Genomic DNA, 12,585 nt, shown 5'->3' on the forward strand with positions numbered 1-12,585 from the left:
CGGGCAGAAACACAGTCCCGGTTGGCCCGCTTGGTCTGCCCGTTGGTCTGAGGGTGATAGCCGGAGGATAAGCTAACTGACGCCCCAGTGCCAGGCAGAAAGCCTTCCACACCTGGGAGGTGAGCTGGGGTCCTCGGTCTGAGACAATTTCCAGGGGTAGACCGTGTTACAGAAACACATGCTTGGTCAGGAGGTCAGTGGTCTCCAGGGCTGAGGGGAGTTTGGGGAGAGGGACAAAGTGCACATCCTTAGATAACTGGTCAACAATGGTGAGTATGGTTGTGTTACCTGCCGATGGGGGGAGAACAGTATCGAAATCCACAGCAATATAGGACCATGGATGGCTGGGGAAGGGCAATAGTTGAAGCAGTCCAGAGGGAGATGGTGGGAAACCTTTCCGCTGGAACAGACCGAGCGGGCGGCGACAAAGGACTATGTGTCCTGGGCGATGGTGGGCCACCGGAAACATTGCTTGATGAACTCTCAAGTGCATTGAACTCCCGGATGGTAAGTTAGCTTTGACGTATGCCCCCACAGGAACACTTGGGATATGAGAGGGACAGGGACATAGAGGCAGTAAAGGGGACAATTACCTGGGCCGGGGTCGGTCTGCTGGGCCTCCGCAAACCGGGACTCCACCTCCCAGAAGACAGCGGCCACAATACACAAAGCAGGGAGGATGGGCTCCGGGGGACTGCTGGAGGTCTCAAGGACAGTCTGTCGGGAAAGGGCGTCAGGTTTCTGGTTGCGGGAGCCGGGTCTGTAGGTGAGAGTGAAGTTAAACATCCCCAAGAAAAGAGCCCACCTTGCTTGATAGGAGTTTAACCTCTTAGCTAATTGAAGATAAACCAGATTTTTATGATCAGTCCAAACAATAAAATGATATTCCGCCCCCTCCAACCAGTGCCGCCACTCCTCCAGAGCCAACACCAGCGTCAGGAGCTAATTCTGCTCAGCCTGGGAGAGAAGATGTAAGAAAAAGCACAAGGGTGTATTTATTTATCCTTCGGAGAGCGCTGGGAGAGGATGGCCCCAACCCTGGTGTCCGAGGAAACAACCTCCGCCACGAACTGTTGGGAAGGGTCTGGGTGGACAACAACCGGAACGGTGGAGAACAAGGTCTCTAAAGTTTCTGGAAAGCCTTGTCAGAGTCTAGTGACCAGGTGAACGGAACCTTAGACGAAGTGAGCCTAGTGAGGGGTGTAGAAACCTTACTGTAGTCCCGGATAAATCGGCAGTATAAGTTGGCAACACTCAGGAAGCGCTGTAATTGTTTCCTGGTCTCAGGCATGGACAACTCTGTCACAGCCTGCACCTTGGCGGGGTCTGTTCTGATACATCCCCTCTCCACAATGTAGCCCAGGAAAGACACAGACTGTCTGTGGAACATAAATTTGTCAGCTTTAACGAAAAGTTTGTACTCCAGAAGTTTCTGGAATACCATCCTCACATGTTGTTTGTATTCCTGTCCTGAATTCTGGAGAAGATGAGGATGTCGTCCAGGTATACAAAAACAAAGCGGAAACCTGCTCCTTCCGGAGAGGTTGAAGCTCGTATGAGTCTTCCAGTCAGCGCTTCGTGGATGTATTGTTCCATGGTTTATCTCTCGGGTTTGGACATATTGTACAGCCTGCTGGAGGGAAGCGTGGCACTGGGGAGGAGTTTTATGGCGCAATCATAGGGTCAGTGAGGGGGTAATGAAAGGTTTGTGTCCTTACTAAAAACCTCTTCCAGGTCGTGGTTGGCTAGGGGAACTTGGGATAGGTCCAGGGGGACCTGGAGACAGGCAGGCTGGAGACAGGCAGGCTGATCTAAGGCAGTTAGAGTGGCAATGGACGCTCTAGCCTACTGGACAGTGTCTCCAGTCAAGTCCAGTCCATTGACCTAGAACCATTAGCTTTTAGAGTATTAAACAAATGTACTCACCAGGACAGATGCCATTGTGGTCATTAGCTGTCTGCACAGAGCTGATGTTGTCAGGAGGAAACTTGTTGTTCTTCCATTACTGTCAAACTGTGTGCCTTCAGCAACTGTCCGAGACCTGACCTGTCGAGCCCAGATCCCACCGCTGTGCTCTGTCCAACGGGCTCTCAGTGGTATTAACCTATTTCTTATTATCAATGAAAACTGACTTTTGTTTTTGCGATAGCGGCAAAATACACTGCAGTGAAGAGAGTGCTGCTGCATTCAGGAACCTGGTGTGAAAATTCAATTACAAATAAATCTGTTGTGTAAGTTGTAAATAGGAATGCTAACCTACTAAGGTAAACATCAATTCAAATTTAAAACTAAATTAGAAAATATATGTATGAAATTATGTTTTTAGAGTGTTCAATATAAGAATGTTTGAGTTTCTAAGGGCTGCCAAAGAGCCAGGAACTCCAGCGTTGTAATGATCTAGAGTATATATGAGGATGCAACAAATTTGGATCTTCTGATAAAAGACCTGATTTCGTTAGGCAATCACTTCATCAATAGATGCAAACATTTAAAAATTAGGCCCCATATAAGCAGAAGCAAAAATGAACGAAAGATATTTGTAAAACCTCTTTAATGCATGATGAACAGAAATGACCTGACACTCTTTTCTTTACTGGACTTATTTATGCTGCTTGAATAAGACCCTCTATTTATCTATTTATGCTTTTGTTGTGTTATTTTGTCCGTAATACTCTATCAACACCAGTACACACTTGAAATGTGTGTATACGCCTTAAAGGTTTGTAATCGTTGTCTCCAAAAGATCGAAAAATAATTACGGTTATTTCTATGTGATGTGAATGCACCACGTCATGAAGGTGGAGCGTCCCTTCGTGCCTAGCAACTAGCCACTCTTACAAAATGAAAGCGTTCTGGAGAGTGAGTATCGGCCTCTCTGATTGGTCCAAGTAAGTGCACCGACAATCAGTGGGGTTGTTAAACTTGAATGGTAATGTTTGGTATTTGGGTTTAAAAGGATGACGCTCAAACAGGGCATCGGCAATGTGCAGGTAATGTTGGATAAATAACATTGTAAAGTCTTTTATTTACCTGCTAATTGTAGGTGCTGAATTAGTTTAACCCTTTGACACAAGCTATGCAAACCCCTTCTAATACAAAACATGGGTCAAAAATTACACGTATTCATTTCCTGTGTTATTTCATGCATGGCTGGATGTTTCTTTGCTATATTCTTTCATGGCTTATTCTTCCATTCATTTAGGAGAAGGCTCCTTTGATGACATATAAGATGAGTCTCTACTATGTCGTCAAAGGAGCCTTTTGTCTTGGAATCCAGTCCCCTGAATGACTCCCACAACTCTAACTTGATCCTGTGGAACATAGCTTACGTCCTCAGCATCAGAGATTTCAGACTCAGAATCAAGACCACGAATTGCCTCCTCACTTTTCTTATCCTGTTCTTCATACAGCATCTTTATTAACATGTCAACCGTAAGTCTGAAATGATTTCGACCAGCCATACTAACCTTTCAAATGCATATCAATCAATGTGTATTAAGTATATACTGTTATATTTCGAGATTTATTTAGTTGATCTAGCTATGGTTAGCTAGCCAGAAAAGAAGCTAGCTAGGGGAGCTAGTATTGTACATATTTTTCTTTCTCACTAGTAATGGATTGTAAAATAAAACTAACACGCATCAGATGTGCAAAAGCAGCTGTGTGAAATGAATGGTAGGTGTTCCGTAGTGAATACATACTGTTTGGGTCATTTTTGACCCATGTGTGTAAAAGTGATGTAGAAATACAAAGTACACCTGTAAGAATTTAAACCTTGCTTTGGTCAGTTACGTTCTTCTATGTAGATGTTAATAATATTATTTGGTTTATAAACCAAATACTTCTGTGTACGAAGCTATAGTGAAAATCCCCATTGTCCTTTTCCTTCTAGTACATGGAAAGAAGAATACCGAGAAACCCAAAGTACGAACACATCAAGACCCGATTGGATACAGGTACAGGTTCAAATTATTGAGCTGTCATGCTCACGTACTCTATTCTCACAGATTCATCAGACACCAAAAAGTTTAAAGTTAGTTAAACATCCCATATCGGGCTCTAGCAGTCAGGACCCCTCAGCTCTGGAACTCAATCCCAGAGGATTCATTGACATCCTTTAAATCACCTCTTAAACATATCTTTGTAATTTAATGAATTCTAGCACAATGTTTGATCGCCAACATGTCCTATCTGTGTTATTATTATTCATATTTTGTATTGTTGGGGGAGTTCTTCCCTTTATTCATTTTATTCCTCTTTGTTGTAATGCTATGCATGCCAATACACTATTATTCCCCATAGTTATTATTGTCATTGTCACAATTATTATTCTTCATTATTCTGCCTAAAATTTCGTCCGACAGTTTTTGTTGCACATGCACAAAAAATACATCAAAACGTGCTGCTCGGTGTGATCTGGCTTTTCTAAGACTTTCGCCAAACGGTTCGCTTGTTAATTGCGAAAAACAGTGGAAAAAATTGAATGGGAGTCAATGGGAGCCTTCATCAAAGGAACCAGTGAGAAAATGGCTGATTTTCAGCCACGGTCACATTTCTTAACTCTAACCAATAAAAAAGATATCTGTGCATTCGGCAAAGTCTTGGGATTCTCACGGTGTTTTTATTTCAGAGATAGGGCTTATTGTTTTTGAACAATCGCACGTTGTTTGAGGGCTTCAAGGTGTCTCTTCAACAGTGGGAGCTCTGTATAAAGTCATAGATCAAAGGAATATTTGATGTCTTAGACAGTTGCAAAGGTGAAAGATTTCTACTTTTTCAAGCGGGCCAGTAGACCCGCTCACTATCTCATTCTCTCTCTCTCTCTCTCTTAAACCAGCCAGTCTGTGTCTCTCTCTCAAACGGAATTAGTCTCTGGACCCGGCAGGAAGCACGCTGCACACATTTAAAATTTCTAGGGAGGGATTTTCTAGTTGTTTTTACGGTTGGGTGGTTTATTCCATCTATTTTCGATATTATTTTAACTCTCTTCATTTATTTGCCTCAGTCCAGAAATGACCTAGTCCTTGTTTATTCATATAAAGCACTTTGTAACTTTGTTTTAAAAAGAGCTGCATAAATTAAGTTTATTATTATGATTATTATTGTATCGCTTCATTTTAAAATTACTAAAGCTGGGCAGATTATAATAGTCAAATTAAAATGGAATAATATAGATAGATAGGTTATTCTACTAAAATGTGCGTCCCTCCTGTCCTCATAGACAGGACAGTAGAACCAGATATGAATCTCACTCTCAATTTCACTTAGTTAACACAATAAGCAGAGTATGTCCTCTTCTTGAGCGGCATTTGGATTGTTGTTTTTGATCTAAATTATACTTCACATAAGGTTATATATTGTAGACAAGAATCATGTATCAAAAAAACATGAGAAAAAGAGACTTAGGCCCAATCCGATTTCACCCCTACCCCTACCCCTTGTTTTCGAAGGGTTATTTTGCCCCTTAAAACGGAGTCACACGGGGTAGTGGTTGAAATCTTCCCCTACGAATTGGGACAGCCCTTCGAGAGGCCGTTACATCATCAGTAGTCGTCGCGAAAACCCGACACGTCATCACTAGTCGATGCTAAAATACCGGATTTGATGCAAAAAAGGATCGCTAGCATACTAATGCTAGCGCGCTCGCAATCTTTTTTTTAAAGGTTGTTGTGAAAAAAGTGACCATAATACATTGAAATGATATAAAACTAACATATTACAATCATTATCGTAATTTTTCAATCCTTATTAATGGTGAAAATTATACATTTGTGGGTCTCTCTCCCAGTTTGCCGGTGATTCTCAAGGCTTTCTGGGTACCCCTCGGTTTGAAGTGAGGGTCTGAAAAATCTCCGTTTGGAGGGGTATTTGGTCAACCTACCCCTACACGTGAACGCGCAAAAGCCAAGGTGTGATATGGGATTGGGCCTTAGACTCTGTGGCCTAGGAGTCAGTTAGCAGGTTGAGGAACTTGTGTACAAATCTGCTGTTGAGAGTGTTTTAACTTTTCATCTCCCTGCCTGGTACAGTCACTTAAGCTGCAGAGCTTTCCGGGGATGCGTCAATGGCAAGGAAAGTAGTCAGCAAACTCCAAAAGCCCTTGACCAAACTCTTTACTTGAATGACGCATAAGAAATCGAGGAATACTATCCTGGCAGATAGCTCCCATCCTTTGTTCTGCCAGTTTGAGCTTTTGAGCTCCGGGAGGTGCTACAGACTTCCTCCAGCAACTAAAAATGTTTTTAAAAAGTAGTTTATTCCAATAAGTTTGTTTGTTTTCTTAATTCCAAAAAGTGACATCCGATCCACAGAAAGGCTATTACTAATTGCCCGTTGTTGTTTTATGTTTGTTTGTTTATTAATCAAAGACAATTTCCCATGTAGGTTGACAATAAAGTTCTATTCTATTCTATTCAATTCTGCTCCTTAATATCACAAGTAACCTCTTCAGGAAAATAAATGACACATCACTCAAGTAGAACAAGAATTTCAGGGCCTTAGTATAAACCATTGAGATCTAAAACAGCTCTGCTTTAAATCTTCTTCTGTCTTTTTATCACATTATTGTTATGTTTGGTTTTGTAGGATGCAGCCTTACGAAGTACATGGCAAAACTGGACAATATTAAAAAAAGTGAGTAACTTGTTTGAAGAGGAGAGGAGGTCAGAAGTGGCAAATAAATAACATTGTTGGCTGTTGGTTTATATATATTCATTTATGATGTTTTATGGCTTTGTTATGCTTGTATGCTTTTGTCTAAATGTTTCATTTCCTCTTTATTTGAATTTGAATAACAAGGTAAATATTAACTTACCTCAACTTAACTTAAAAGTAAAGCTTGAATCATTAGGGGGTGTTTGATTATAACACATTACTGAAGCAGGTGCATAAAGACGACAGTCTGTTTAGTACATGACCAACCCAACGTTTAAAGTCTGACATTCACAGTTCACCTTTCTTTCTGTCAGCTGGTTCAATAGATGTGAGATAGAGCAGGCAATTTTTCCAAGAATCTTCGGGTTTCTCATACTACCACAGTTGATTAAGCAAGAGAATAAATGTTCATTTGTGGTTGACCTGACCTTCAATTTCTCAGGGATAAGTGAGAGATTCCTTCTATCTTCAATGGAGGATTGCAGCATTCACAAAGTGTGGCCAGACAAAGACTGCGGGGATGTGCTTGTTGGATACCAACAAGTGTGAGCTAGTGTGCAGGGATAGAACTGAGTCTGAGGAGTCTGATGTGGGGGAAGTAGTGGCAGCTGTGGATTGAAGGTATCATGAGAGTAGACAGGTTAGAGCTGAGGTTCAATGAAGCATTAGAGGAGAAGGAGGAACTGGAAGACTCGGGTTAGTAGTGTGTAGTACGGTTATTGCAGCTTGTTATACCTGTGGTCAGACTTTTTGACTCTTGGTCCAAAGTCATCATCTTCAGCTATCATGGTCATTCTAAATGGGGTATTTCAAGACTGTCAGGGCTGTGAGGCAACATTTACCTTTTTTATATTGGTCTTTTATTTCCTTTGTTTGTTTTTTTATTCTCCATTTCCTCAGATTACAGGTACCGTGCAGATGAAGTATTTAAGCGGTTAAAGGTGTCTACATTTGCAAAATTGGTAAGAATCAGTTTTTATTTCCTTGCAATAAAGTCCTGCTGGATTTACTATCAAGTGCTTATCTATTAATTTGTTGCCTATACTTTGGAGATGACTGAATGAATGTAGAGAGAAAACCTGATCTGTTTACTGTACTTAATAATTGATAGACTAGTTGTGTGAATAGTTCTGCACAGACAGCTCTAACAAACCATTCAGCTCAGTTTATTTACCTTCATTTACGGACACCAGAATACCATTGTCCATGCACTTTTACTTTCTATTTGTTTTAACTGGTTTTCTTAATGGTACATGCATTGCTGAGTTTCAAACTTGTTTTTCTCACCAGATACTTCAGGTAGCCTCTGTGTCAGACCTGAATGAATGTGAGAATGATGGCGACTCACACTGCCCAGACGGTAAACGTTATTCATCTACAGCGTCATACCAATAGGCTGATAAACATTTTCAAACATGTTGAACTTGGGTTTAAGTCTCTGACAGTGGGTGACAATCTGTTGATTTCACACTCATTTGCAGACGCCCTGTCAGAGGTGTCTGATGCAGACCTGGAGAGTTTGTCCGAACACACCAACGGGGCCCTACACATGTCACCACTTTCTGATCCCCATGTTGCAGGTGACACCAGGGAGAACTGCTACACTGCCAGGTCAACGCTGCTAAGGTAAGAAAGACCTCGCTCAATATCTCACATACCATTTTACCCATTGTTGGGAGGACAACCTTTAACCAACATGCTGTGGATGATGAGGGCCTGGCTTTCCTTGGCGCTGCGCGCCGCAGCGCAGCACTTCCGCGTCCTGTGTAAACCCGGCGTTAGTTGCTGCGCGGGGATGCGGAATCGGAGCTTTGCTCGCCACCGCCTTCAGTGCCGCACGAGAACGCGGAATGGGGGCCATGTTTTTAAGCTTGGATAAGAGCTGCAACTCAAAAAGTCTGATGCAAGAAATGTATTTTGATAATCAATTCATCATTTCAGTCTTTTCTAGTAAAAACACCAATCAGATATCACAGTAGACTGAATTTCTTTGTGTTTTTGTCTGTTAACTGGACAATACAAGACATTTGAAGAAATCACGTATGTCATTTGTGTTAGTTGAGACCAAATTATGAGGTTTTACATGTGTCCGATGTCACTGTTTGTGTTTGTCTGTGTGTCCGCATGAAGAGAGAGAGGAGTCAGGAGGCGCTTAATGAATCTCATGCAGCTGCAGAGAAGAAAGATTTCAACAATTTGAGAAAAGTATTAGTGATGATGTCGTAGTTAGTGTTGATATTTTGGCGATAGCCACAAACAATTCAGTGTATAGGCACAGATAAGAATAAAAATAGGTTCAGTTCACAGTGAAACTGTAGCAGGTCAGAGGACATCAGCTGAGTAGGAGGTCTTCATAACTGGCCCAGGACATAAAAACGGACGAAAACATAACCTCTTTGGCGTAGGTAATATACGCAAAGGAATAAAGACTAAAAAATACAATCTCCTAACCTTTGACCTCTCACAGCATTGTCAGTGGTGTAGGAGAGCTGAGCCTCGCCATGAAGAGTCAGAAGATGGACAAAGACGCTGACAAGCCCTACCCCGACTGCCCCTACCTGCTGCTGGACGTGCGTGACCGGGACCAATACAACAGCTGTCACATCATCAGCGGTATGTAGCAGAAAAATGATCATCAAGCTCTTTATGCCAAATAGAATAATGTTAACATCCTTATCATTTGTCTTTCTTATAGCACACAGTTTCCCGATCGCCCAGCTGTCTCGAACAATGAACCCTTTCTCCAAAGAAGTGCTGGAATATGTATCCTTCAACACAAACTGGCATTAAACACTTTCACTTTAGATACTTTTCCATGTCAACAACAACTGACCTGCAGGTACAACTGATTATTGTCTTGTTTGAACTTAACCCACACTCTGTTTAGAAAAACGCAACAGGGAAGTTCATCATTGTGTATGATGAGGATGAGAGAATAGCCAGCCAGGCAGCCACCACCATGTGTCAGCGAGGAGTCGAGAATCTGTTTATGTTGTCTGGAGGTAAGTTATCATTTCATTTAAGTTGTTCACACTTTTTCTAAATCATAGGGAATATTTTTTACCATTCTGTGGTTGTAGTAGCTAGAGGTGCTGGAGCTTACATTTCTGCGGTTAAATAACTCATGTATGAGTATGTAAAGGAATATAAAGAGGTACTGCACACTTAAATTTATTTTTGAGCTGTAAACCTAATTATATGACTGCTCATGACTGTAATGAAATGCATGAATGCTGGTTTTAATATCACTCATTACTAATTTTGTGAGAACAATCTAGATTTATGTGTTTAACATGGCTCATAATGTATCAAATCATCTTGGACCTTGCAGGGCCAATGCTGACGTAGAGTCAACAGTTTGGGATTTATATATCTATGTAATTTATATATTTGAAAACTCTAATAGGCTTTTGATCACAGCGTTCCTCAGACACAGTTTAGCACCAGCTGTCTTGGCACCAGCCGCCTTTTCCAGTAGTTCACGTTGCTCGGAATGACTGAATCACTTTCCTCTCCCAGGTCTCAAGGTAATCGCTCAGAAATTTCCAGAGGGGTTGACGACGGGCTCCATCCCGACCGCTTGCCTGTCGTCTCCCACATCGTCGAAGTGGAAGAAGACTTCTGTGCAGCAGCAGATGCAGGTGGCAGAGATGAGGAGGCGCTTTACATCAGATGAGCTGACCAAGATTCAGCAGCAGCTGGAGGAGATACTCATCCCAAGTAACAGTAAGACCACACTAACAACCCCTTTTTTCAATTGAAAATTTGATTGTATGGTAGGATAAGGTACTCTTTTAGGTTTAGGTATATTTACTAATAAAATAGCAATTTGTCAGAAAGTTTTGCTGGAAAAAAAAAGAAGTAGTTTGGTTCTAAATGTGAGTAAAATAAAAAAAGTTATTATATAGTTATGCAAGTTTTTTTTGTGGTGTGTGTGTGTGTATATGTTGGGTTTAAATGCAAGTGTTGATTTATGGGTTGGCATTTACATGCTCCTTGGAAGATCCCATTGTGAAATTATTACCTTTGATGTGTTCAGGTGCTTTGAAGTCAGAATGTGGATTTATGTTTTTATGTTTTTTAAACAACCCACTTGTAGTTTTTTGCAGAACCTGGGGCCCATTCACAGTTAGAGACGAGATAAGAAGCTGGAGGAGGAGAGCCTGTGGTCTCTCTTTGTCTCGCTCTTTGAATCAATCCACACAGCAGCAGCATATTCTAGTTTGAGTTGGAGATGTCCAATAGTCTAGTTTTCTTGTTTTGGTTTTGATTTAGATTGAGTTTAATAGTTTAGGGAGAAGCGCTGGGTGCGATGGCCAACTTCGTCATCTTTTGTTTCATTAACTTAGTTCCTTTACGGCTTTTCTTTTACAATTAAACTCTTATTTCGGTTCATCCAACCGTTCATTTATGGTGTCCTTTTTACATGGTATGACCTCATCTAAATCTTTGTTTATTGATTGTTGTTGGGTGGTAACAGGTTTATAAGTGATGACAACTCATGTACCTAATTTTTGAGTTCCCTTCTGACTCAGACCTAGAATTTTGGTCCACGCGCTATTATCGGTGTCGTGGCAATTCTTTAATCCCACTCTGACAACGAGGAACGAGACACAAATCTCTTACAGTATTGTCACATTTAATGCTCAGAGCATGGTGCACAAGTCAAAGGTTGGTTTGTAATATGCACACCGATGGGAAGCTGTTTTCTCTTTATACATTTGGCTGGTTCCTCTCCCTCTTGTTGAGGTTGTTTCTAAGCCAAAGATCAGGATCTTCTGATGACATCAAGGCAACAACACCTTAGTTTAGGCAATCAGGCCAAGATTCATTCAGTTGTACAGGATTCAGCACGATCAGGGTTACATTGTATAAGATTCAATCATGATCAATTATAGGGGAGATGAACATGATTTCATTGTGCATGATCAAAATGTTACATTTCCCTTACATCAGGCAAATTAAACATGAATCAAAAACATATTTCCACTTGGTAGAAGACTGACAAATGTTTTTAATTCATTTCCTTTCATATTGCTCACCAGTGTTTGTGTGTGCATTCACAGAGAGCAGCATATCCAGCCGCATGTCGACCCTCAGCTCCCGCTCCAACACATCCGGCGCCGGGAGTCGACTGAGTTCCTCTGCATCTGGAAGGAACAGTTCCAGGATTCAAAGCAGTCAACCCTGGAAATAACCTTCAACCACACAGATACACAGAACTAAACATACCTCCGACCAACCAAATCATTGGTAAAATAATTCACAAAGAGAACCCCACTCTCCATCTTCACTTGTGGAGATTTTATGCCTAGCTCCATCACTATGACATTCCTAAAAGAGTTATAGTTTGATTTCTGCAGCGTCAAACATTGAATGTTGACATGACATGAAGGATGTGCTTGGAATGTCTGTTTTGTTGGTGATTTGTTTTCCGTTGTGCTCGGCTTCTTACTAAACTAACACAATCAAAATGAAGTGAATTTTATTAAAATATGGACTTCTCCATTTTTGTGATCATTCTGTGTTTTCAAAATCAAGCCTAACTTTCTTTAACCAGCTGATCTCATCATATGATTTTGTTGGTTAATTTGAAAATTTGATTTTTAAAAATATTAAAGCCTCCCTATGAGGGAGACCAACCTGGATACTTTAAAGGTTCCTATAATGATACTTTCATGTTTGCAGCTTTTGTTTTTATCCAAAGTAATTATTCATCTTATTCCACCCAATATGAGATATATTTAGGATTAAAATGGGAGTGATGGGAATAGTTTTAGTATTTATTTTTGTTTTAAAATTCCTCCAAAACAGGTATGAATATGGATAATGCAGTGGTGTAATGCAGACAGGTGAAAAATGCTAATAAAGAAATTGTGCGTGTCACAAATCATGAATTTGAAGTCGTTCAGATCATTAAGACAAAAAAGC

The 12,585-nt window shown here is 41.0% G+C and overlaps 1 protein-coding gene across 1 annotated transcript; it reads left to right on the top strand.

The window, feature by feature from the left end:
• Positions 1-2,957: 2,957 nt before the first annotated feature.
• On the top strand, positions 2,958-12,104 carry LOC118110185 (centrosomal protein of 41 kDa-like). The gene is made up of 11 exons (XM_047340065.1): positions 2,958-2,990; positions 3,893-3,956; positions 6,586-6,633; positions 7,555-7,616; positions 7,945-8,014; positions 8,136-8,280; positions 9,122-9,267; positions 9,350-9,417; positions 9,542-9,656; positions 10,174-10,380; positions 11,721-12,104. The coding sequence occupies exons 1-11, from the start codon at positions 2,958-2,960 to the stop codon at positions 11,849-11,851; spliced, it is 1,089 nt and encodes a 362-aa protein (XP_047196021.1). The 3' UTR covers positions 11,852-12,104.
• Positions 12,105-12,585: the final 481 nt, after the last annotated feature.

Source organism: Hippoglossus stenolepis, chromosome 5 (assembly GCF_022539355.2).
Source record: "Hippoglossus stenolepis isolate QCI-W04-F060 chromosome 5, HSTE1.2, whole genome shotgun sequence".
Classification (NCBI taxonomy): Eukaryota; Metazoa; Chordata; class Actinopteri; order Pleuronectiformes; family Pleuronectidae; genus Hippoglossus; species Hippoglossus stenolepis.